We start from the raw sequence: 26,014 nt of genomic DNA on the forward strand, positions 1-26,014 counted from the left end.
ATTAATGAATTTATTAGGAATGGTATACGCAGAAATTACACCTAAGATTAGTAATATAAAAAAGCAACCAGAGAGACCGTTTTTATGGGATTCGAATCGAAACAAAAAGTGAAAGGAAAAAAAACCACCTGAACCGATCTCATTATCTTGGCAAGGATCAGTGATTCTCTATTAAAAACACAAAAATATCAAACATAATAAACTTATCATTTCCAATTTATACTCTTAAATTAATAATTTTGAATTTTATTTTATTAGAGATGGTACAGAATTCGAACCTATAGAAAAAGTGATTAGGAAAAAAAATAAAATCTAAATTTTTTTGAAAAAATCAATCAATATATATTTATTTTTAAAAAAATGGGGCTTTTTCGGGATTTTTTTAAAAAATATTATATTTAATTTTTTAATATTGATTTTATTTTATTTTAAATAAAAAATGATGTCATTTTGATGATGCATAATTTATTCAATAAAATAAAGGAATATAAAATAGATGGCGTTAATTAAAAACAGTTAAGATACAAACATCCTTCTAATGCCCTCACAGTTTGTATATTTTTCTTTTATCCTTAGGGGTGAGAGGGGGTATTTAATTTTGATGCTTTGATTATTATGGGATTCTAATCCACACTTGCGCAAAGCCACTGAAAAGTTCTATTTTTGATTACTTATGATTGCTACATGATTAAAATTGATTTATATACTATTTCATATGTAATAATCTATTAAGATATAGTTGTGTTTGACAAAAAAAAAACTTAACACCATTGTATCTCCAATACATTTTGCAAACAGAAAGAAAAGTAATTGAGTTGTAGATATCTTTTCTTTTCTTTTCTTTTCTTTTCTTTTCTTTTCTTTTCTTTTCTTTTCTTTTCTTCTTCTCTTCTCTTCTCTTCTCTTCTCTTCTCTTCTCTTCTCTTCTCTTCTCTTCTCTTCTCTTCTTCTTCTCTTCTCTCTCTTCTTCTCTTCTTTATTTTTTTATAAAAATAGATTATGTTGGGCTTTCAACAAAAATGCCGAAGATTGGATCATGCTTTTGGAATCCTTTTTTTCTATTGGAGCAAATCCATATGGTTCTATTCTAAGAATGAATCGATACATGGTCTAAAAACATATTTAGATACATATACCTTTTAAAATTTATTTATATTCTTGAGGTAAATCGAGATAAATAAAAATAATATTTTTAGCAAAATGTTCAAGATACAACACCGATTCGTTGCCTTAGCACTAAATCTATAATTAAAGATATAAACTTATACAATCATTTTATAAGGAACAGAATACATCGTTCATTCAGAATTTTATTTGATAAGCATTTTGCAAAAAAAAAGTGACATATATATACGAAATCCGTTATCAATTTTCCATCATTATTAATCAATATGATATACGTTAAATTGAACTAAACTTATTTGTTATCTAATCTATCACAATTAACTACACGTCTTAAGGCTAGAGAAATGGTTAATGAGAATTGATAAATCGAAAAATAGAGAAAGGATCATGATCCATTATATATTTGTAAAAATAAAAAAATTTTGAATAAAAAAATCTTGATAAAAATAAAACATTCTCAAATGTTTAACAAATATGAATTTTGTCTCAAGGGAAGCTTTTTTCGGAAAAAAAAACACGTAATAATAATTGTTTTACATTTTCGATCACCATTAATATATTTGTTGGCAATAGGTATAGAATTTAGTTGATCGTTTTTGGATCTGTCTTAAAATGTTAATTACCTTTGCACACACTGAACAATTTTTTTCTCTAAAATATAATCTTTATTGAGGTATAATTTTTGTTTTTATTGAATTTTTGTAAATACTATTTGAGTTTTTCTTTAAATATTCAATATACTTATTTATAACGTTTTTTTGTATAATGCATACCTAGATATTCTTTTTATACAATTTACTTTAATGAATGATTATTAAATGGAATGGATAATTTTTAAATAGCCAGGTAATGTGCATATCATGCAACACGGTGAAATTAATCATTAAACTCCTATTTTAGTGATTAATAATAGGAATCCAAGAAGCGATTTTTTTAAAAGTAGTTTTAGGGATAAATTAGATTAATGATAATAAAATTGATGATAGGTCAACTTTGCTAATAATCTTTATGGTGCAGGAGCCACTTGAACCTTAGGAATGGATTTAATTAGATTCGAAATGGAATCTAGTATTATATTTCTTCATTAATTCGATTTAAAACATTTTATGTTAGTAAATGAATGGTAAGATATCATAAGATATTTATAGATGATGATCTTAGTTTGATATTGATTAATTAATAAAATACAATTACATACTTAACATACTTTTTAAAAAAACTAATTAACACCTTCGCATCAGCATATAAAATCTAATATTCTATTATGCCTGGCCGCCAATATCGATACGGTGATCCGACGATACCTTTAATATCCATCAAAAATATTTTTAATTCACCGTAATTTACCTCATTTTAATTATCTCCATAATAAAGATAATTCCGCAAAAAAATTTGGAAGAAGATAATAGGAACAGAATTTAACAACACTTTCTTTATTATTAATATCAGTTTAATGAGGCATGTGATAAAATAGCATGATGGAGCCGCAAAAAAAGCTTACATTTTTTCCTCATCAGTTTACAAATCTGTAGATCAATTTTTTTCCACTTATAAATTCATGGATTAATAGGCCATTTAAAAAAAAATATTAATTTTGATAAAAAGTTAATTAATATTTTTTGGGGTGTATCGGTGTATCTGATTTTAAAAAAGTATTATCTTATTAATATTTATTTTGGTAACTTGTCATTTCTTTTACGCACCTTAGAATAAGGCCCACCAAACACAATTTTCGTCATAAGAAATGCGAAAAAATATAATACTTCGGTTAGTTTTTTTTAAAATATTTATAATACACATATATTTTAGTATCCTCGTTATGGTTACATTAATATTTATATTTTATCTAATGAACACAACTAGTGTTGTTAAACGGCTCGATTTAAGCCGATTTTTAAAAACGGCTAACTCAATATTTTAGCCCAGAAAAATATTGGCTAAACCTTGAGATATCGCTTATAGATATTCAAACCTTTGTATCATCTATAAGCAAAATCTTTAGGGGTTGTGCGTTTTATTTTTTTGTGAATAAAACATTGAGCTAGACGTTTTTAAAAATCGGCTCAAATCAAGCTCTCTTTTAACATTTACTAAACATAACTCTCTAAAAAGATAATGTTTTTTTTTAACTAATGTCTTTTTTTTTGTAATTTAAGGTAAATAGCAAAGAAAACGCAAAATCGCAATAGTTAAACTTTTTTTTTAATAGAAATTTTAGTTACGATTAGATTTGAACAGTTTTGTTAAACGGCTCTATTTGAGCCGATTCTTAAAACCGAGTAACTCAATATTTTATCCAGAATAATATTACGTAAGGCTGAAGATTTTGCTCAATGATGGCACAATCGTTTGGACTAGTGTTGTTAAATTACCTAACTTTGAACATCTCTATCATGTCTTAGTCAAGCTTTTAGACTAAAAAATTGAATTAAGCTTCTAAGTTGAGCCTCAACTTGAAGATTGATTAGAATATTTCTGGATAAAAATATGGCTAGGCTGATTTATGGATAACTAAAAGATAGGTAGTTTAACAGACACTAGTTTGGACATCTATTAACGAAATCGCAAGACTTAGACGCATATTTTTCCGGCTACAATAATGAGTTAGCTTTTTAAAAATCGGCTCAAATCGAGCCGTTTAACAACACTAATGTTAAAATAATTTAAATGAGAATCGGATAAATGGCAATATTCTTAAATGCGATAAAAAAAAGGCCATTTATAAAAAAAATCTCGAAAAATGTTAAATATCTTATAAATGCAAATCGGTTTAATACGAATTATCGGATATAGACATATTAAAAAGAGCGACATAATTTATTCCTGGATGCCAGAACAATATTTTAATGATATACCCCCTTTTAAAAAATATTAAGATTCAGCAGGTAGTCCCCTTAAAAAGAGATAATTTTTTTATAATGAAAATAGGACTGGTACTTATACATAATTGGTTTGTCTCAAGTTTAAATGTCACTCTATTATTTGCATAATTTATTAGTAATATCGGTTAATTGCAAATCGAGTCATCTATTTAATCAACTTCTTAATTATTCATAGTGCTTTACGTTGAGAGAGTTATTAAGTGAATGAAATTAAAAGTCCTCCAAATATTTATAAAAATAATGAATATTAAATGCTATAGTTTTTCTTAGGAGGGGAAAATTTTCTATATGAATATATATTATAAATTTAACTTTAAAGAAATATATAAATTATGACAGGGATCACGTAATTTTTCAAAGAAAGAAATATCGCTTTTGCTACAAAGCACTATAGATATAACAATTTTTAATAAGCAAAACATTGAATAAATTTCCACATTCTAGGTTTATTATCTTACTTGATAAAATCCAAGGCTTTATTTAACTTATAAAAATCTGCTTTGCTGTAAAATACTTATTGTAAGAAAATAATATTATTTGATATCAAAATTAAATGGATCTTAAGTATTAATTAAATTAAAGCTCAACAAAGACTGCATAAAAGGTTTATTATGGACCATTTCATTGATTGAATTGGTTATAGTAAGTTTATTAATGTCACTATTTGTGATATAAATAGAATATCATGGTTACAAAATTAAAATGCTCTACTTTATATTTTTAAGTATATGAGCTAAGAATGGAATTTAATTAATTAATCCAATAAATTTATAAATAAAAACAATATTTAACAATATTAATCTTTGTTGACATTAGAGCACTGTAAATTTTGGGGTCTTTATATAATTTTGCTATGCACTATATTCCTTCCCCCATTTTAACGGGCCTTCGGTTCACTTTTGTCTATAGCTAGAAAATATTTTTATAAGATAGGAGATTAATTTTAATACAAATAACTTATTATTATTATTTAAAATGAAGGAAATTGCTAAAGATAGTAACCAATTTAAATGATTAATTTTTACATTCTTTCTTTGAATATTATTCTTTAAGATATATATATTTTTTGGGGAAGGGGATTAAGGATGATATTTTATATTAGCTTAAAATGATATTTACAATATATTTATAAGGAGGGTGATAGTGGATTTCTCTTTGCACCCCATCTAGGTGCACCTATGATACACGGTAATAGCATATTTTACAATTATTAGTTGCATAAACATGGACATAAAAAATTCGTTGGGGGACTTCTTTGTAAATTTTTGATAGAAAATTTAGGTTTAAAATATTAAAGTATTATAATTATCTATTTGTAGGAATTTCCACGTAGACCAAGCCCCGCTGCACCCATGAAGAAGTGCTTTTAACTTGTTTTGCAGATTTTTAAAATTTCTTTAAAAATCTTGATAAAATAAGCATGGGTTAATTAAATACGGAATAAATTATATTCAACCAAATTATTTCCATGGATGAAATTGAAATAGATAAATATTTTATGTCTATTTTATATAATTTAATGGTTTATGTTAGTTACCTCGGTAATTTTAATTTTATTTAAAAAACTCTCATGGATAAAATAATCATTTTTAACCAAAAATCGTTCATAATCCACTTTTCAATTCCATTTGGAAGTAGTAATATAAATTACCACTCAAATTTTTACTTATATCAATTAAGTTTTTATTACATTTGAATACTTTCAAATCGTTTATCCCAGTTTTAATTATTATACATTTCTAGACTGACGATGTCCTTCATTATTCACATGTTTCGAATTATCGCGTTATAATATTTTTTTTTGAATTTATGAATTTCTTACCTCAAGAAACTAAGAATAAAATCATTGAGTTATTGAGGGATAATAATCTCAATGTAATATATTTTTGAAATATGTTTTGCATATCATATATTTGTTAGGAGACCGTTCATACTTTCTTAAAAGAAATTGATAATAGTTCAAAACCAATCGACAAATTTAGCAAGTTTATTTTACATATTACCATTATGGATATATCATTGTAGGGAATACAGGTTTAATCAATTGGAAATTTATTCAAAGCTTGTTAGTTTAGTTGAAATGTCTTTAGATAAATATAAGGTATAATAATATATCAAGAATTAAATGTAATATATTTAACAGGCTGAGTTTGCAAACCTCTTATATCCTATATTTATACACACTTTTATTGAACTAATATATGAAAATCAAACTGAAGAAAGTAAACACAAATATTAAATTGTTTATTATTACAATTTGTATTCATTTTGTAGTATATTTATAAAATAAATATTAACTTTTTGTAGTCAATAATAATTTAATCCATAATATGATCTTATCAATTGAATAAATATATTTAGTAACCATAATTATAAATATTTATTAAGCAAATAAAGTAATGACATTACATTTTGAATTATTCTGTCTAATAGTAATGTTATGTTTACATTATTTTTATTGAAAAAGGTAATACTACATTGCTATTTTTCAAAAGTAGCATTGCTACCAAAATAAGGCCTTATTTTCTACTATAAAAATAGTGCAATTTTGCTCTCTGTCATGATTCACGATATGTTAAATATAAAACCATAGGAAACATTTAAATTAATACTAAATGATGGCAACTAGAATTCTGAGATCAATCAGCTGTGATATTGTTTAATGGTACTCACCATATTTCTTAATCACATTCATCACATTATGTAAAGATCATTGCACTTACTAAATGATGAGCTCAATATTTTAGCTAGAAAAATATTGACTTACTCTTAGATATTTTGCTAGTAAATATCCAAACTTTTGTACCATGAATGAACAAAATCTTCAGGCTTATGTAATATTTTTCTGGGTAGAATACTGAGTTGGCCATTTTTAAAAATCAGTTAAAATGGAGTGATTTTGCTTCATTAGTGCCTACTGCCTACTACAAATCAGAGTTGTACCTATTGGGTTCTGCAAAGCCTGCTTACAACCTAGGCCCATTAAGAATGTTTGCACAAATTGCCTGGCCTCACATTAGATTTTTTCACAGGCCTGGCCTGTTATAATTTTTGTAAATTTGCCCTGCTTGGCACAACTTATATTAATTTTTTTTTTAAATTTACCCAGCCCAACCCGTAGATGTTTAAGTAGCCCCCCCCCCCCTGACCATTAAATTTTTTATAAAATTTTCTGCTTATCACATTAACAATATTATATTTATTTTTTCCCCCAATATCAACTAAGATTAAAGAATCTTATATCTCTCATTTATAGCTTTTTATTTCTACAACAATCGTTTTATAAATTGTGTTTGATATTTGTATCATTTGTAATTAGATCACGGCATAAATAAATAGTTTATTTTTTTTGTGAATTTACTATATTATTTATATTTAGTATTTTAGTTAGACAGCTCTTAAAATACAATGGAATGCATATAGTGAAATTTATTTTCAAATAGTATTAATAAAAAATAAAAATATTAACTTGATATTCAAAAAAAAAATTATCAAAATTTTAACACACACTGGCCCCATTAAAATTTTTATCAGGGAATTATGAAGCCCTGTCTGATATTTTATATATAAATTATTTGGCCCAGCCCGAAAATCTTTTATGCACAAATTGCCCAACCCTTTCCCTTAAATTTTCAGCCGCAAAATATTCCCAACCTGTTTTAATTTTTTTTAGAGAATTTACTTGGCCTGGCCTTGGGCTTTTGCAAGATCTTCAGTAACTCTACCATCTTTTTGGCTGATAACCAAGCCACTACCATGGATTATTAATCTGATATTGGGCTTATAAAAAATATCAACGTATTTTTATATTTATTGAAAAATTAAACAAAAAACAAAATAAGAATTCATCAATATTATTATTTTCCATTTATTATAAATAAAAATGTTTTTGAGTATTGGTTACTGGTAATGGTTAAAAATCTAATGTATCGGATACCAACACTTGCCAATACCGTTGTATTATTTCTACTGGAGCATCTTTGCTATAAATAAAACCTGTAACCCAAAATATAGCATGATCTCCACCCCCCCCCCCCCTTTATTTTATTGCACCAGATTGAAAGATGACTTTACAAAAGTAAAAAGATTATTTGCATTTACATTTCTGCATTTAAATTCCAGACCATCAAACAAGCCCCAGATTTCCACCCTTACCATAATTGCATATTAAAATGAGTTTGTATTATTTAATAATTTGCTATGTACGCATCGTTATTTTATAAATCGATTTTTTTTTAAAATTTTGATATGAAGAAAACTCCAAAAAAGGGGAAGTTGCCTAAGTATTATATTTAGGGTATGAATAGGTCCGGGGTTAAATTTTTTAAAAATGTAATATCATTTCAATCTTTTGTGAATAATATTATTCTAAGGATGTTTTTTTATATAGTAATACTTAACATTGTTACTATACGATCGAGACGAGAAAACCTAATCAAACTTAATTGGTCATTTTCGAAATTCGTCTGTGGCCCAGTCGGCTGAGAATTGTATCTCAATCCGATAGTTCTGGGTTCGAATCTGGCAAGAACCATTTTTTTGGGCTCATTCCTAGGGGTGGGTATGATAAATAGAATATCAGAAGCTAACTATTTAAAAAAAAATGAATATTGTTTACTTTTTTTAAAATAATAAACAAAAAAAAAGCGGTTTTGTTTAGTTGAATCGCGGCATTTTAAAAATGTTTATCATTGCTAGACAGATGCTATTTGTAAATTCGGTAATATTGTAAAATCGATTTCGATTAGAATATAAACGGACTTACATAACTTTAAATATATAATATTATATCAATTAAATTAAATTGGATATCCTTTAATTTATAGGTCAAAGATTTTTTACAACATTTTCCCAATTTCACACCGAACTCCACCAGGAAGACATGAAACAACTCGTGGCACTCAAGACCAAAGTTCATGCCGATAATAACGATCTCTTGAATTGGTTCAGGTTCATTTATAATACAAACAAATTACTGTTACTGGGATCTTTCATTTTTCTCCACAAACGATAAAAATATTTTGAAATTTTCAGAACCTACAGAACCCCACTCTCTTCCAGTACACCATTTCTTATGAAATATTGATCGAGTTCTCATTAAAATCTATTGATCTTTCCTTTCATAATATGGTGAAATAATGTGTTAATATCACGTGTTTTCCTAAGTTTTTTATTATAAATAATATAAAGAACAGTGTCAAACCGGTAGATATATCGGTTCGATTCTATCCCAGTTTTTAGTTTGTAGTTTTAACTCGGTTTTCGGTATTTCGGATATTTTTTAAACGGATATTTCTTAGGCTCAATCCGGTTTTTATTAAATATTAGATTTAAAAAAAAATAATTCTCATATTATATATTATTTTGTTGACCCCCTCCACCCCCATCCCCCACTCCCCCCAATAATTTGATAGAGATATTTTAAAACCACTTTTAAATATTAAAGAAAAATAAGTTTTGAATTTTCTCTTTTATTATTTATTATTATTTTAATTTTTTTTATAAAAAAAATATTAAAATCATTTATAAAAACTATTTATTCGTTCCCTAAAATGGAACAATATTTGAAATTCGAAAATTTTGAATTGTAAGTTCTCTCTGAGAAATAGGAATTCCCTTAGTTTCGGATGTTTGCGATTTGATTTTGTGAGCTAAATTATTTTTTTTAAGAAAAAAGCTAATAGTTAAAGAAGCGAACTGTCCGTTGGTAGACGCAGCTATTGGTGAGAATATAAAATTGCTGAGGCTTCTGTTGTTTATTTTTTAAAATTCTCTGCTTGAGTAAGCAAGTTTGCTATTTTAGCGGGGAAGGATGAGCTACTTGTATAATCCCAAATAAGGGATTTGTTCCCCCGTGGCCCAGGGTAAAGTGGTTATAAGAAATAACAAATTTAAATAAATATATAATAATAAACCACACAGATTAATTTTGTATCGATTTTAAATTTTGGTAATCATCGCAAAGAAACCCGTTATGAAACCCGGTTCAAAGCGTTTATAATGGTTCTATTCTCTTTCAATTTTTTTTATAACGGTTCGGTCACGATTACGAAATTTATAACGGTATATCGGTGATCTTAAACCTCTGCAAATTTCCACAAAATTTTATTTATCGCGTAATGCCGGTTTTTAAGCTTAAATTAACCGAATTGTTAGCAAAGCATGTAAAGAGTGAAAGTATATCTTTTTTTTTAAAAAAAAACTAACAGATTTAACAAATACTCTCTGCGTTTCTCGAGGGAAACGCTGGCCTACCTCAAATACCACTTGACCAAGAACAATTTACACGACATCATCAATAAGATGGATACCTTCTTGGACATTGAAAGTATTTGATATTATTTGCAGTATAGTGGTTTGAACACAAGGAGGCCACGTGTTAAGGATAATCCTTTCAATCTCCGTTTTCTAATTTAAAAAGAAGAGAAGAGATTTAGAAAAGGAAGGAAGATAAGAAAAAGAAAGAAAGAGAAAACAGGAACTATATAAGCAATCTTAATTATTTTTTTAAAATTAGTTGCCGATGAACCACCCCGCAGTGCGAAACAAATCAAAAGAGTCATTGGCGCATTGGAAGGCGAATCCAGGAGACACGGTTTATTTATATTTATAATTACGAGATACAAGATACAAAAATTCGTCAGGATTGGTCGCTAGCCCCCGCTTAGTGTTATGAAAAAAGGGGGCATTTTTTCGATATTTTATTTTCTTTTATTTGAACATTCCTAAATATTTTATTTTAAAACCGACTAAATTTGAGTTAAAAAATTAAAACATCGATGTTAATGGTTGGGTTTTTTGGGGTGGGGGGGGGGTGGTATTAATGAATCACGTTTTATGAATCGTTTTATATAATATTGAGTAACAATATGTCCATCAAAATAAAAATTCTATCCGTTTTACATTTAACACTTAAAACTATGAATTTGCTTCCGGTTTAGTTATTAATAAATCGTTACATTTTACCGAGTTTTTAGCCGAAATTATAGGCTCTTCAAAAGGATGCGTCCATTTTGCGGTTAATCATTTTTTTATGATTAGAAACTTTATATATAAATATACAGTTAACAAGACCAAGATATATTGCGGCTTGCTAAAAGAATCCGACGTCGTCGTTTCCCTCGGACCTCCTGGTCAAAATAACGAAGAGGAAGATAGCTCCGCGGTCAATGCGCTCAATTCCGGCGATTTTAAGGTTTTTTGATATTTTAAATTTTGCCGCGATATAGTACTTTAATTACCCAAGCGTTTTCTCGAAAATAAATTCCGCGATAAAAATATGACCTACTCTGTTATTTATTCAGTATATATATAGATTTGTATACCAGATGGTTTTATAATAAATGAATTTTGAGTTATATTTGCCAGAAGAGTTTGTCTAGTATAAAATATTAAAATAAGCATGGCGATTACCTTCTTGATTACAGGTATAGGTTTGCACAGGTTGTCTAACCCTAGCCTCGGGCTTGGACATTGAAATTTCATTGGCCGACCAGTAAATATAAGAAATATTGTTTAATTATTCATTTTGTCTCAGCAAAATGTCAATCAGAATCGCATGTTATTTTTTAATCTTACCACGTGCCATTCATTCATTTACGTAATTTCCATTTTTATGAATTATCGATTTTCCTATTGCATTTTGTTACCAGTTAAAAATGATAATTATTCTGATTCTATTCTATTGATATGTCTATTTTAATATCTTCATTATTTTCTTAATTTCTTAGTTTTATTTTCTTTTTCAATTTCTTGGTTCTTAAATTTAGTTATTTTTTTTCTTACCACTTTTTGAATATAATTTTCTTCATTGTAATTAACTGGAAGAATATAATTTAAAAAAATATATATATAATAATAATAATAATCTCTTCTTTTTCAGGGCTTTTATAACCCAACATAAAAATATAAAAAAAAGATAATGACAAAATTATAATATTGATAAAAAACTAAATTTACCGAAAGCATGTTTATCACAATCATTATATGTGTTAAGGGGTAATATTGTTTTTTTCCGGCAATGTGTTATTTTGTCAAGTTTAAATCATTTTTTGAGCTAGGTTTTTTTTAAAAAATTTAAAAATCTGATTTTACCGAAAATGTATTCAATCGGAATGCCTACTCTATAAATATCAGGCAATTTCGCCACGAACCTTTAAACTTATTATAATTTATATTCGTTTTTTCGATAGATTTTATTATATAAATTATAAATGACACAAAGATTAAAGGCAAAAATCTCTATCATTCATAAGAAAATAGGTAAAACATGCTAGAATACATTTCGCGTTGAATCCGATCTTTAAATTTTTTAAAAAAAAAGCTCTAAAATTATGATTTAAAGTTGAAAAAGATGGCACATTGCCGCTAACATATATTATACTGTTTTGACCTATATTCGATGTCAATAATGTAGTTTGTAATTGTAATCAATATTCAACGTCAATAATGTTTTTTATAATTTATTATCTATATAACAATAATTGTTTGTAATCTATGATCAAAACAGTAAAGTTGCTCGTAATCTATGCTAAAGATATATATATATATAAGGATATAAAACAAAAACTAATAATAAATGATTGACTGACAGTTCTCCACATTTAAACGGCAATCACAACTTATACAAAATAAATAAACTGTTGTACTCGGTTTCGCAACTCCTATTGGCGGTTAAATGTACTTTTATTTAAGATGGCAGGCAATATGTGAATAATAATACTCATAGATTTTCCTCAAGATATTATACAAATTCCAAAATAATGTTCATCTTCGATTTCGGTTCTGGCTGGAACAGAAGATTTGTGTTCAGGTCAGGCTCGGGCAGCTTAAAAAATTACTTTTTTAGGGCTCTTAGGCCTCTGAAACCCAAACAAAAAAATAACTTTATTAACATGATTCGTTTTATAGCAACCTATTCCTCTCCAAACTTACGAAAAAGGAATAAAGGACTTAACCGAAAAAATAGTAAATATCAGATTCAACGAAACCGCTTGGGCCCAAGCAACTCTTCCAACCAAATTTGGTGGTCTCGGCATCAGATCTCCACTTGACTTAGCAACAACTACTTTCATATCAAGTAGTCTCTTGACAAAGCCAATAACCACCGCCCATAATTCTAAAGAAGACCTTTCCTTAATCGTGGCTATGGATATTTGGAAAACAAGGATCAATGCTGATTCTCATCCCCCCCACAACCCATAAACAGAAAGACTGGGATGCACCAGTGGTTGCTCGCTGCGTTGAAACTCTCTTATCTAGCATGCAATCTACCGACCGCACCCTATTCTCTTCCTTGCTCAATGGTACGGGACATGAGTTTCTTGCAGCCATCCCATCTACCAATCTTCAGCTTCAACTATCCAACAATGAATTTACCCATGCCATCGGCATTCGTCTAAATTGTTCCATCACTCACCCTCACATCTGCTCAGGGTGCAACTCGCAGTTGACTCGAAGGGTAGACATAGTTTACATTGTCGCTCCTGCAATGGACGATTCATCAGACACAAGCAATGTAATACAATCATCCAACATGCTCTGAAATCCGCCCAAATTCCTTCCACGTTAGAACCACAGGGTCTTTTTAGATCTGACGGTAAACGTCCTGATGGGATCTCTCAAATCCCATGGAGGAGAGGCCAACTTTTGGTATGGGACTATTCCTGTATTGACCCCTTGGCCCCATCCAACCACGCCATCAACATCCTTGACCAGAAGGAACAATTTAAAATTTCTAAATACACAGAAATAATAAACGATCATTGCTTCATCCCAATCATATCAACCACTCTTGGCACCTTCGGCAAACTCGCCTTAGCATTTTTCAAAAACTTAGGATCACAAATCAGCAAACTCTCAGAAGAACCACGAGAGGGTTTTTTTCTTCGTCAACGATTATCCATAGCGATTCACAAAGCTAATTATATCAGTTTCAATGGTAGCCTTCTAGCCAAAGAGCTATCATAGACAACGCTTACGTCCCTTTTTCATTTTTGTTTCCCTGCGTCACACCATCTCCGTTCTTTTTTTTAATAGTATTATTATATATTTTTCAAACATTTTTAAATATATTAAAATTTATTATAATGAAAATTTAAATTATTATACCTTATATTGAAATTGATAATACCTAGACTGTAATTATTCTCATGTTAAATAAATTTGCTTTCTTATTTTCTGGATGATCATGCAATTTTTTAATAAAGTTTGCGTCAGACAGAAATAATTATCCCTCTCGTTTAAAATTTTTTAATAATAATAATATGGGCAACAAAATGGCGTCCCCAGCTGTTTTTCATTGATGTATACTTTTAATGAATGCAGCGTCAGTTTAGGTATCATTAAATGTTATTGGTTTATAGAGCGTGGATTAAATGATTTGGGTAGTGTAATGACGATGGCGTGTATCTATAACCAACGGATTCGTAAAACTTGTGTTAACAAAGAATTTTTGTATTTAATTTGATTAATATTAAAATTATTGTTACATATTTTATACTCTTAAAAATGCTACAAAATTTTGATTTCCCGAAATTTAAAAAAAAAAAATAAAAGAAGAAGGTTCTTGTGAAAATAAATATTTCTTTTCTTTTCTTTCTTTCTTTCTTTCTTTCTTTCTTTCTTTCTTTCTTTCTTTCTTTCTTTCTTTCTTTCTTTCTTTCTTTCTTTCTTTCTTTCTTTCTTTCTATCTGTATGAAATTGCTAACACCCAATTAGTAGAGGTTTATGAGAGAGTAATCCTTCTCTCGTGCCTCTTTTAGAAACTTGAGATTATATTTTTTGCTTTATAATTTTCCCATCCTTCTCAACTCAGTTCAAGGAACTTTAGGTTTATCTTAGAACATGTAATCTATTTAAAAAAAATAAGAATGAAGAAATGAAATGAAAATAATACATACTACACTCTAAAATTAAGTATTTATTAAAAAAAATTTTATAGAAAAAGAAAACGAAAAAGGAAAGTTTTTTGTTGAAAAAAAGCAAAACCGATCCACTAGGTCCTCCTTTTAACCGGATACCCTTGCCAGAATTGTAAACGTGCAATAATTTTTTTATATACCTTTTATTGATATAGAGGAAAAGAGAGAAAGGAAAGAATGGAAACTAAAAAAATAATAAAAAGAGAAAGATAATTCAGCCAACATGTTTTATGTTACATATTATCTATATACATGTTTATATTTATTTCACCCACTAGGAAAGAATCCGATAAAATGCTGAAGATATTGATGGCACAAGAATCTCTCAAAAGGTTCAAAATTACCCCGACAACTCTGCCCTCAGTATGCTGTTACACCATTTTGAACGCCAAATATAGGTTTTTTTAAAAAAATCTTCTCAATTTTATAGTGATTGTAGGTTTACCCAGGTAGGCAGGCCAGTTTTTTCTCTGATTTTTCTTATACATTTATGACGGTCCTTAGTGTCAATATTTGTAAGATTCATGTTTCTCATATCCTCCGCTATCACATTTGTCTACTCATCTTGGGCCTACCTCTAGGTATTGATTCTCCTAATTCCATCAAGGTGCATCTCTTTAGGGTCCCCCCCTTCCCTCTTTCATTTGAAAAGGATGAAAGGGGGTACAGTGGAAAAAAATTATACATTATACCTCCTTATTAGTGGAACACACAAATTAATTAAAGAATATTTTCTATACCTAACATAGTGTGACGAGCGCCGTGATAAGCGAAGATTCTTCGATTTTGGCCATAGGTTACGGGGACGGGAATATCAAGGTGTATTCTTTGACTCCTCAAAAGCTCAAAACCATGAAACAACCGAGCGAGCTTGGGAAATTGGACGCTAGCGATGGTAAAATAAAAAAATAGAACATCAAATACTCATTTTCCTTGTGGGGTAAGAAAGGCGCGTGGGATGAGTTTTTAAATGTAAGAAAAAGAAATAACATAATACAAACCTTTAAAAAACAAACTATATTGTACACATATATAGACGATGTTTTACACAAAATCATGGACGAGAAAAATGTGAGCGATATCAAGTTACTGACGGGGCACACTGAAGCTATCACCGCCTTGAGCATAAGTCACGATAAATTATACATTTTGTCATCTTCGCAAGATGGAACAAGTTTTTTTCTTCTTAATTTCACCCTTTTTCGTAATATTTTTAACATATAACATTTTAATATCAAGTAATACCTTCTTATATTTTTGTTTAAAACTTTTCTTGATATCTAATTACAGTTGGATAATATATAAAAATGACAAACATTTTAATTATTTTTTTTACAAGTTAAGCTCTGGAGTCTCTTGGTTTACAAGGACATTATATGCTACAAAGGGCACATGCTTCCGGTGTGGGATGTCAAATTCGGGTATTCTAATAACAAAATTTAATAAAATGTTGTAAAGTAGCGTTAGTCCCTGTCGCTCACATATCTGCGACATACGAAGCTGTACCCGAAATGGTCTCGGACCCCAAATAGGGCGAAGATCTTTGAACCGATCCGATACGGATTTCTATGAATAGGGTTAGTTAACCCGCCAAGAAAACGTACTAGAACTTTAAAAAATGTTTTTTCTCAAGTCTATCAAAGGTTTATTGTTAACCCTATATAAACTATCCGTGTCCCATTGCATTCAACAGAATTTACTATTTTTCTAAAGAGTGATCGGGGAGTAAGGCCACAAGATTTAAAACTATGAACGATAATCAAAAAATAAACATGAAAATATTTCCGGAAACATGATTTATTCAAATGGTCAGTGAAAGAGGATCACATAAAAATTTCGTATACCTCTAGCTCTTATATAATATTTCCCCTTTTTATTTTTTAACAAAAAAAATTCTTATTTTTAAATTCAAACTTTTTTCTAACTCGGAAAAAATAAATTATTAATAACTTACAGATTTGTCTCTAATTCCATCGTTATGTTTTATTTTACGAAGTTCAAATAGAACCGGTTCGGACCGCTTCAAAGCCCGCACAATAATGATCTAGACCTATATAAAAAAATAACTAGTATAGATTTCATTTGATTTTCTGGATGGATCTAAATGCAGTGGACCACTTTTTTGAAGAATAAAAAATTCAAAATATGGGGTAGGTCTGAACCTGTTTTGGGTGACCTTCACTGGTTACTTTTTAAAATTCAATTTCTTTAACTGAAAACGGCAAAAGAAATTAATACTCGTTCCAAAACAATGTCCACCGGGTTCTTTTATTTACCACGACACTTGGCAATTTTGGATATGGGGCCCTCACAAATAACTTTCAGTGCTATATGGCAATCCTAAGGAATACTTATATCTGCGCCAGAATATTGGCCTAGAAATTTAATAGATTAAATTTTTTTTTATTAATCCACATGGGTTCTATGCAGTTTTCATAGAATTTTTTTTCTTTAATCTTATAATATCTCGTATCTTTTTAAAAAATAATTCCCCGTGTTATTTTAATAAAAAAAAAATTTTTTTTCGAATTAGACCAAATAAATTTTTACTTTTCATTTGTTGGACATTTTATCAAAAATGGATTAAAACTAACAAAAAAGTAAGGAAAAGCTAACAAAAAAAGTAACACTTTTTATCTGCATTTTTTAAAAATATATATATATCCGACTCGTAAAAAAAATATATAAAGCCCTTACGGTCATTATTTCGCGTCTTGCGGTGCGGACAAAAGTATCCGACTTTGGGCCATGGATCAACATCAACCGCTCAGAATATTCGTGGGTCATCATTCCGATATCGATGTGATAATATAAAATTGCCCCCCCCCCTCCAATCATTCTCTTAGAGTCATTACTCATTAATATAGGTGGCTACTAACTCATTAGCTGGCCTTTGGGTTCTTTTAGGTCCCCATATTACGGTTCGACATTGGCCTTCTTTTTAAGTATTAGTTAGAGATCCTTTTATAAATAGTAGAAAATTTTTTATTTCTCCTCTCATTTGCTTAGTGCCTCTCTCCCCTTTTCATTAATCTTTTATTGCTTCCCCCCCCCCCCCACCTCATTTAAGGCTGCTAAAATATCAAAAATATAAATTAAATAAGTAAATTTATTAATTTTGATAACATAGGCTCTTTTTTAATTTAAATATTAAATAAGCGTTCTTAAATCATTTTTTGTCATTTACAAAAAAAAAATTATTTTTTTTAAAAAAATAGAAATTAAATAAATTCTAATAAAAATTATGCTTTTAAAATTCATAAATTTGTGTAATAAATATGAACTAGTTAGATAATATTAAAGTATTTGGTGGCAGTGTTATTTTTCATATTTTATTCTAGTTTTTTTTGTTTTATTTGGTTGTTTTTTTTCTTTATTTTAATTTTTTACAAAACATTTAAAAAAAAAAATTAATGGAAAATTTCGGACATGTTTCATAATTTTATTAAATTTGCGAAAAATTTTATAAATTTTGAGATTTTTTTCCAATATTATTAGGGCACGGCCTGAAATATTTTATTATTTATCCTATACAGGTGTTAGCCTTTCACCCAAACTCAAATTATCTAGCTTCTGGATCGACTGACAGAACGGTTAGGATGTGGGACATCTTGACTGGCCATTGTGTTAGAATGTTTTCAGGACACAAAGTAAATTTTTCTAAATTCTGGGGTAAGTAATATCCCAAAAAAATTTTTGATCTCAATCATATATCCTATTTATTAATTTTTTTTTCCTAATTAAGTATGTATGCATGTTAAATTTGAGCAAAAAAAATTTGGTTTCCTTAGAAATAGTGTTGTTAAACGGGTCATTTTGATTCGATTTTTTAAAACGGCTAACTTCAATATTTTAGCCAGAAATATATTGCTTAAGCATAGAGATTTCGTTAATGTATGCCTAGACCTTTGTTCCTTCTATGAGCAAAATTTTCAGGCATGCGTATTAACTTTCTGGATCAAATATTGAGTCAGCTGTTTTTTAAAATCGGCTCAAAACAAGCCGTTTAACAACACTACTTAAAAATGCCTAAATTAGGCAATTTTTACTTGGACCTAACATGCTACTTGTATAATTTAATTTTATATAAAAAAATGCGCTAAATATTTTTCCAAATCGGCGCGAAATAAGTTGGTCGTGAATAAGAAGAAATGTTGTTAGACTATAGAAAGAAGAAATTAAAAGCAAAATATTTAATTTTGAGTCATATTTGGCCGCAAAGAGTTTTTTAAAAAAAGGACAAAATGAAAGCGAAAGAAGCCATATACCATCGGCTATCTGACATCTTGAAATTCAGAGTAGAAAACATTCTTAATTCACTAATATAATATAGTTTTATCGTTGTTAAGATATATCCTTATATCGCCTTGGAGATATAGTTGGCGCATTTATATTTTATTATAAAGTTTTAAAATTTGTTATATCATTATTATTTTTTTATAATTTCTGAATCGATTTAGATTTACTGGAAATGAAACTTAAAAATTAATGTGTTTTTTTTTCTTCCAGGCAAATGTGTTATGTTTAAATCATTTTTTGAGCGCGTTTTTAAAAATTTAAAAATCTGATTTTGCCGGAAATGTATGCCGTCGTGTTTGGAATATACCTATACCCTATAAATTTCAGATAATTTTTTTCATGAACTTTTGAACTTAATTATAATTTTTAATTTTTCTTATAAATTATAAATTACTCAAAAGTTATCGGTGAAATTATCTGCAATTCATAATTTAGGTATTCTAAACATGCTGGAATACATTTCAGCTAAACTCAAAATTTTAAATTTAAAAAAAAATAATAATTTTATAGCTTTCCTTTTTAAAAATAGAAAAGAATGATAAACATACTATGAGGTTGGGAAATAGGGATTTCAGAGAAGCCGCCAACAGAGTTAAACCCTTCTCGGTAGGTAGAGTTTACAGTGTCAATTTCGATATGTATTTTCTCATCTGTTTTAAAAGTTGAAAACTATAATACATTACCGAAAAAAACACATTGATGCTAACAATATATATTATATGTAAACTATTTATTGAAGATTCAATATAATAAAGGACACAAAATTTTTTTACTTGGTAAATAATATTTTGGAAAAATATCTGGAACGAAGGGATTAAGTGGAAGCCGGACATATATAATATAATTATTTTTAAAAATTTCTTCTCATTTTAATTTTTTTTATTTTTATTAGACGCCTATAACAGCCCTGGTATATTCTACAAATGGGAGGCATTTGATATCAGCAAGTAAATAAAGGACATTTGAAGGATATATATTTTTTTTAAATAAATGAATAAATACGAAGTTTATCTATAAATAAAAACAGTGACATAAGATTGACGATGTATTATAATAATGCATTTAAAAGCGTCTTTGAAATGCAAATCAGCTGGACCCGCCATTTTGGTATATCATATAGCAATTATTCTCATGTTAAAAATTACTGTTAAACCGATAACTTGCTTCCTTATCATCTCGATGATCAGGCAATTCCTCAATAAAGTTTGCGTCATACATAGGAATAAATTGGCCTCTCGTCAAAAAATTTTAATAATGATATGGGTAATCAAAATGGCGTCTCTAGCTGTTTTTCATTGATGTATACTTTTTTTTAATGAATGCTTCGTCAGTCTAGGTATAATTATATGTCATTGAGTAAAACTTAAGAAGAAATAAATAAAGAAATTTTGAAAATATTCATAATCGGGACCAATATTACAAGGAATATTCAGATATGCATATATATAATATTACACTTTCCCTGCCACCATTTAGATATTACAAATTATCACTCGCTAAGTGGTTTTTAGCATGAGAAATCCTTTGGATATTTTCTTTTCTGTCTCGACATAGACTACATTAAAGAGGTTAAATTTAACTTTAAAGCTTGATCTCAAACACTCTGACGACGTGAGCGACTGTTTGAAGAGATAGTAAAAGCAGCATTGAAAACGCAAAAGATGCTTTAATTGGTCCGAAATTAAATAATAGCAAAAAATGAATATGCTATTATTTACAATCGACCAACCAAAACAATTACAATAGAAATTCGTTCATCTGTGTTCTCCTATCGATAGTTTGAGAGTTGTTCAATTTTTTCAAAAAAAAACCCCTATGAACCTTAATAACACAAAGGAATTCTTTCTTGCTTACTTACTACTACTTTTTAATTTACAAAAAAACGTTTTAATATTCTTATAAATTCTCTTACGCCCGGACAATCAATTTTTGACATCTTTCGCACTTGTACATAAATTGAAATTAATATTCAGGCCTATATTCGTAACGACAAAACGGGATCCTTGGTCATTAAGCGTCACCAATGTTTTAAGAGATATTGCATTTAGATATCTTGAACCCTTGTTGGCAAAAGAGAAATGGTCTTCAGTGCAGCTTAATATATAGCTAATGGTAAGTTAATGATGCTTACTACCTTAAGGTATTACCTATCAAATTTGTATTTTGTTTATTTTCATTTAGATAGGCACTACCAAATATATTTATAATATATATTTGATAAATAGTGGTTTTGAAAAGCCTCTGTGGCTTAGTAGACAAAAGCGTGGCTTACCAATCCGATGGTCATGGGTTCGAATCCCGGCAATGATCATGTTTTTTTTCTTAATTTAATTTGGTAATTCCGTCCTTGGGGGATGATATATAGGAGACTGGACTCGACCACGTGATTCCCTTATAATATATTAAGGTCTTATTACATTTTAATAAATTTTGGTTGGCATTTAGAAAATTGTTATACGTTGACTTGGTTGTAAGCATCATTAACCTTAATTGTAACGATTAGAAGTAAAGTTATGAAATTTCATAGGCGGCGTTATATATAAATTGATCAGGACCTGCAGAGGTACCATTTGCGCAACCCAACTCAGATTTTTTTTAAAAAAGGATTTTCAGCCCAGCCGTCTGATATTGATTGATTTACTTCTGTATTATTTACATTATGATTATAGGTCTCAACTTTTTTTAGTAGATTGCAGTATACATTACTAAATGAAACATATTGTTACATTTGGAGAGTTTGTAATCGGCTTTAATCCCACAATGATAATGATGAAGTTGAGGTCGAGATAGAGAGAAGTTAATTCGAAAGGAGCCTCTCGTTGAATACTTTCAGCAGTGGAAATTTTATGATAGCCAAGTGGTAGCAGAATAAGATCAAATTCAGGAATTTTTTATATTCATCCTTTTATAGTTTCGGTTGCGAGTAAAATATTTAACTCAAAAAATAAAATAATTTATTTCCCCTTTTTTTAGGTTCCGACGGTCAAATATTGGTGTGGGATTTGATTCAAGGTCATCTGATTATCCAATTAAATCACCATACTGCCCCGGTTTACACCTTGAATTTCGATAAGGATGGGGTCTGCTTGACATCCGGTAAATTGATGTTTTATTAGTTATCTTTTTGTATAAGAAACGGATGCTTTAAATTAATGATGCCTAAAACAATTTTATAGATATAAACAGAGTTGGGCAGGTCCTCCGAAAAAAAAATCTAGATACAGATTCTTTTTTAAAAAAAATGAATCTTAGATACAGATACTAGTATCTTTTTCAAAATATCAAAAAGATACAAGATAAATACTTGTATCTTTTACTAAATTAGGGTATCTTAAATACAAGATACTTTTAAATTAGAATAGTTTATAAAATACATTTTTATTATTTATTTGGGAAGAACATAGCATACACATATAAGAATGAATATTTGCAATAATTAATAAAAAATTTATTGATGAATTAATTATAATAACCAGGGATTAATAATATTAATTTTTGCCCATTAATAGCTTAAACAGGGAAGGGAAAGTAGTATATTTAATGGGGTTAACAATGTGCAAATAAGAAAAAAAATTAAATCAAATGATTTATTAGAATTTGCAGGTTATTTTCTGTGTTGTTTTAAATATAGCATATATTCGGAGTTATGGATAAATGGCATCTCTAAAAAAAATATACAATACTTGCTTGTGATATTTATGTATTTTTTAAATTAGTTTTATTTTCTAATATGACTTGTTAATTCTTGCATTTGTAATATCATATATAGTATATAAATATCATTTAAATTTTTTTTCATATTTTTTTTATATATTTCTAGCAAAATTATTAATTATATATAAAAAATATGAAAATAATGTACAACATTATATTATTTAATTGTTAATTACATAGCAATTTTCTTTAATGCATTTTAAATTAATTAAATTTCGTAAATAAATACTGTAATGTAATTTTATTTAATATCATAAATAAATAAAAGTAACTAATAAAATTAAATTCTACCTTATTATAATTATTTTATTAAGAGCCTTTTAAAATTATCTAATATTATATATCAATTGTAGCTTAAATATTTCCTTTAATAAGAACTTGCTAAAATAATTAAATATAAAATATATTAGGGATGTGCCGATAGGGCCGATATTTCACCCATTTTAAAATATCGGTTATAGGTCAATATTATAAAATTTGATCCGATATAAAAATGGCTTCTTTAACAAAAATAAAATGTTATAAATGAAAAAAAAATAGTTATATCTAAAATCATTTATTTTTATAAATAAAATCGAAATCCATTTTTATGTATATTTTTTTAGTAATAATAATTAATTAATAAACATTCTATCATATTCTTATTTTTTTGCGCATTCTGTTTATAAAAGTGTGCGATAATCACTACAGAATCTGTTTTTAGTGAAGCTGGTGATATTGACAGTTACTATAGCCGCAAGCTGACCTCTGATAAATCGGAAATATTGGTATTTCTAAAAAGAAATCTTACCTATATTAAGATTAATGTTATTATATTATATAAAAGTGATTTAACAATAAAAATATTTTATATACTTTTAGAATTGTAATTGAATTGAATATAAACTATAACTCATCATTATAAATATATTTATATGACATAAGTTATGGTATAGTTAAATAATAGATGTTATACTAATAAAAAGTATATTAAAAATTAAAAAATTGTTATCTTTACAGAATACAAAATTAGATATGATATCGAATCGGTAATCGGCCGATATCAATTTAATATCGGGAATATCTGATCGGATCATCTAAAGTAGTATCGGTACACCCCTAAAAAATATATATCCAAAATGATTTTAATTTGATAATCAACTATCTTCTATAAAAAATTTTAATAACAATTATCTAAGAAGGACTTAAGTATTATAGGTATTATTATGTTAATAATTATAAAATAAAAATGTATATTATACTTTAATATGTTTAACAAAGTTTGTGAGGAGTATGTTCAATCTTTAATAACTTTTTTACTTTTGTAATTTTGATATTCGGCTTGCACCCTGTCCTTTTTCACATGAATTACTATATAAAATTTTCCATCTAGAATTTCAAGATTCAGATTTGACTCAGGAGAACCTATCTCAATAATTTCATCTTCACTACTATAAATATTAAACATTCTACAAATCAAAAAATATTACATATAAAATATAACCTTTACTTATTTAGTTTTGGTGCTATTTTTAATCTATCTATCTTTGTGATCTGTAAATTCCAACTAATTTTGGTTATCAATATATTTAAAACATAGCAGGAAAAAATAAAGAAAATAATACGAAGAAAATAAAGTTACATTGTGTGATATGTAAATGTTTTAAACATGAATATTAAAAAGAATCTGTATCTTTTTAAAGAAAATGAAAAAGATACAAGATTCTTTTCAAAATAAAGGATCTTAGATACAGATACTAGTATCTTATTAAAAATGTCAATAAGATACTGAGTACAAGATACAAAAGGATCTTGTATCTTAGATACAAGTATTCGCGGTACTGCCCAACTCTGGATATAAATAATAGAAAATTCGTCTTTCTAGTAAGTTATAGACTAATTTTTGATACCTAATTGATAAAATACGTTTAAAATGTCATAATTTTTGAATAACCTCTTATATATTTATAATAAACCTAAAATCATATTTTAAGTATATAAATATAGTATTTATTTTCTTAAACCTCAAGTTGATTTCTCTGCCCTTAATTTATAAAATAAAAAGGCGGGTCCGATTGCGATTTAGCCTTTTGGGATTACAAGGGATTGTCGGAATGCGAAGAGAGTTCTTCCCTATACGCGCCGTCCGGTGACGAAAATTTATCGAATACGGTATCCGGGGAAAATACCAACAAACCCGAAATAACGACCGAGTACGCAATAAGTGTTATAATGTAAATATAAGTTTTGGGTGCTCGTGTTTTTCTGACAAATAAAAATAAAGGTCTAAACCGCCATTCTTAAAAGTATTAGCCCCATCTCATTTTTTTAAAATCAAACTTTGGCTCTTTCAATATAATTGGGCGTTTTATGTATCGATATTTTTGAAAAATAGTAAATATTCAGATAATCTCACCACCCACAAAAAAGGTCAATATTCAACAAACCCTAATACTCTTAGCCGAGATTCGGGAAATAGGGAAAACAATGGCGACCGTTATTTGATGAAATATTTTAGAACAAAAAATTCTGCCATTTTGCACATCCATTATACTTGGAGAAATTTAGTCCTTATTGTGGCAGAATATTGCGCGATTAAATAATTCTAGACATTTTTTAAAAAAAAATAATATTTAACGAATTAATTTATAAATTATTTACCGAAAATAGTATAAAATTAAGTTATAATATAGTATAACATAAATATATATAGATGTGTATATAGTTATATATAAAATAAAATATATCGCTCCTTGATTATTATAAGGTTCTATGACTTTGTATAGGGTTAGGACATTTATCCATTAAAAAACAGCCGTTTTTCTCACTCATGGCTACAAGCAGGGATTAAAACCGAAACGAATATCGGTTCGGGTTCAGATTCGGATAAAAATAACGGTTTAAGGTTCAGGTTCGGTTCGTAAAAAAATAAAATATCGGTTCGGTTCGAACTTCTAAAAACCGGTTTTTGAACACTTTTGTATTCAAACCTACCGAATTATGTATAGAGGAAATATTTTTTTATTTTATCATTAATTTAAAAAATACATGTATAAAACCTACATTTTTATTAATTGCACATAAAATAATATT

General features: G+C 28.1%; 1 protein-coding gene across 3 annotated transcripts; it reads left to right on the top strand.

Annotated features, from left to right (window-relative positions):
* The first annotated feature begins 5,794 nt into the window (after positions 1-5,794).
* On the top strand, positions 5,795-25,576 carry LOC135925685 (transcription initiation factor TFIID subunit 5-like). Of its 3 annotated transcripts, none has more exons than XM_065461119.1 (19): positions 5,795-5,882; positions 5,928-5,992; positions 6,033-6,108; positions 6,151-6,229; positions 8,834-8,957; positions 10,217-10,335; positions 10,525-10,602; positions 11,072-11,202; positions 14,950-15,041; positions 15,208-15,327; positions 15,679-15,824; positions 15,966-16,103; positions 16,269-16,350; positions 17,620-17,731; positions 18,466-18,579; positions 20,121-20,175; positions 22,202-22,324; positions 24,987-25,134; positions 25,317-25,576. In XM_065461119.1, exons 1-19 carry the CDS (start codon positions 5,817-5,819, stop codon positions 25,522-25,524), a joined length of 2,076 nt encoding a protein of 691 aa, XP_065317191.1. In that variant the 5' UTR covers positions 5,795-5,816; the 3' UTR covers positions 25,525-25,576. The 3 variants fall into 3 exon arrangements, with proteins under 3 accessions (XP_065317191.1, XP_065317193.1, XP_065317192.1); XM_065461121.1 differs by having other exon boundaries at positions 17,620-17,707; XM_065461120.1 differs by having other exon boundaries at positions 6,042-6,108.
* Positions 25,577-26,014: the final 438 nt, after the last annotated feature.

Source organism: Gordionus sp. m RMFG-2023, chromosome 3 (assembly GCF_954871325.1).
Source record: "Gordionus sp. m RMFG-2023 chromosome 3, tfGorSpeb1-WG-v2, whole genome shotgun sequence".
In the NCBI taxonomy this organism is placed as follows: Eukaryota; Metazoa; Nematomorpha; class Gordioida; order Chordodea; family Parachordodidae; genus Gordionus; species Gordionus sp. m RMFG-2023.

Coding starts and splice junctions, on each gene's coding strand:
- LOC135925685 (XM_065461119.1), top strand. CDS start 5,817: ATGAATTTCTTACCTCAAGAAACTAAGAATAAAATCATTGAGTTATTG. Junction 15,825..15,965: donor GAAATTGGACGCTAGCGATG/GTAAAATAAAAA, acceptor ACACATATATAG/ACGATGTTTTACACAAAATC. Junction 16,104..16,268: donor ATCTTCGCAAGATGGAACAA/GTTTTTTTCTTC, acceptor TTTTTTTACAAG/TTAAGCTCTGGAGTCTCTTG.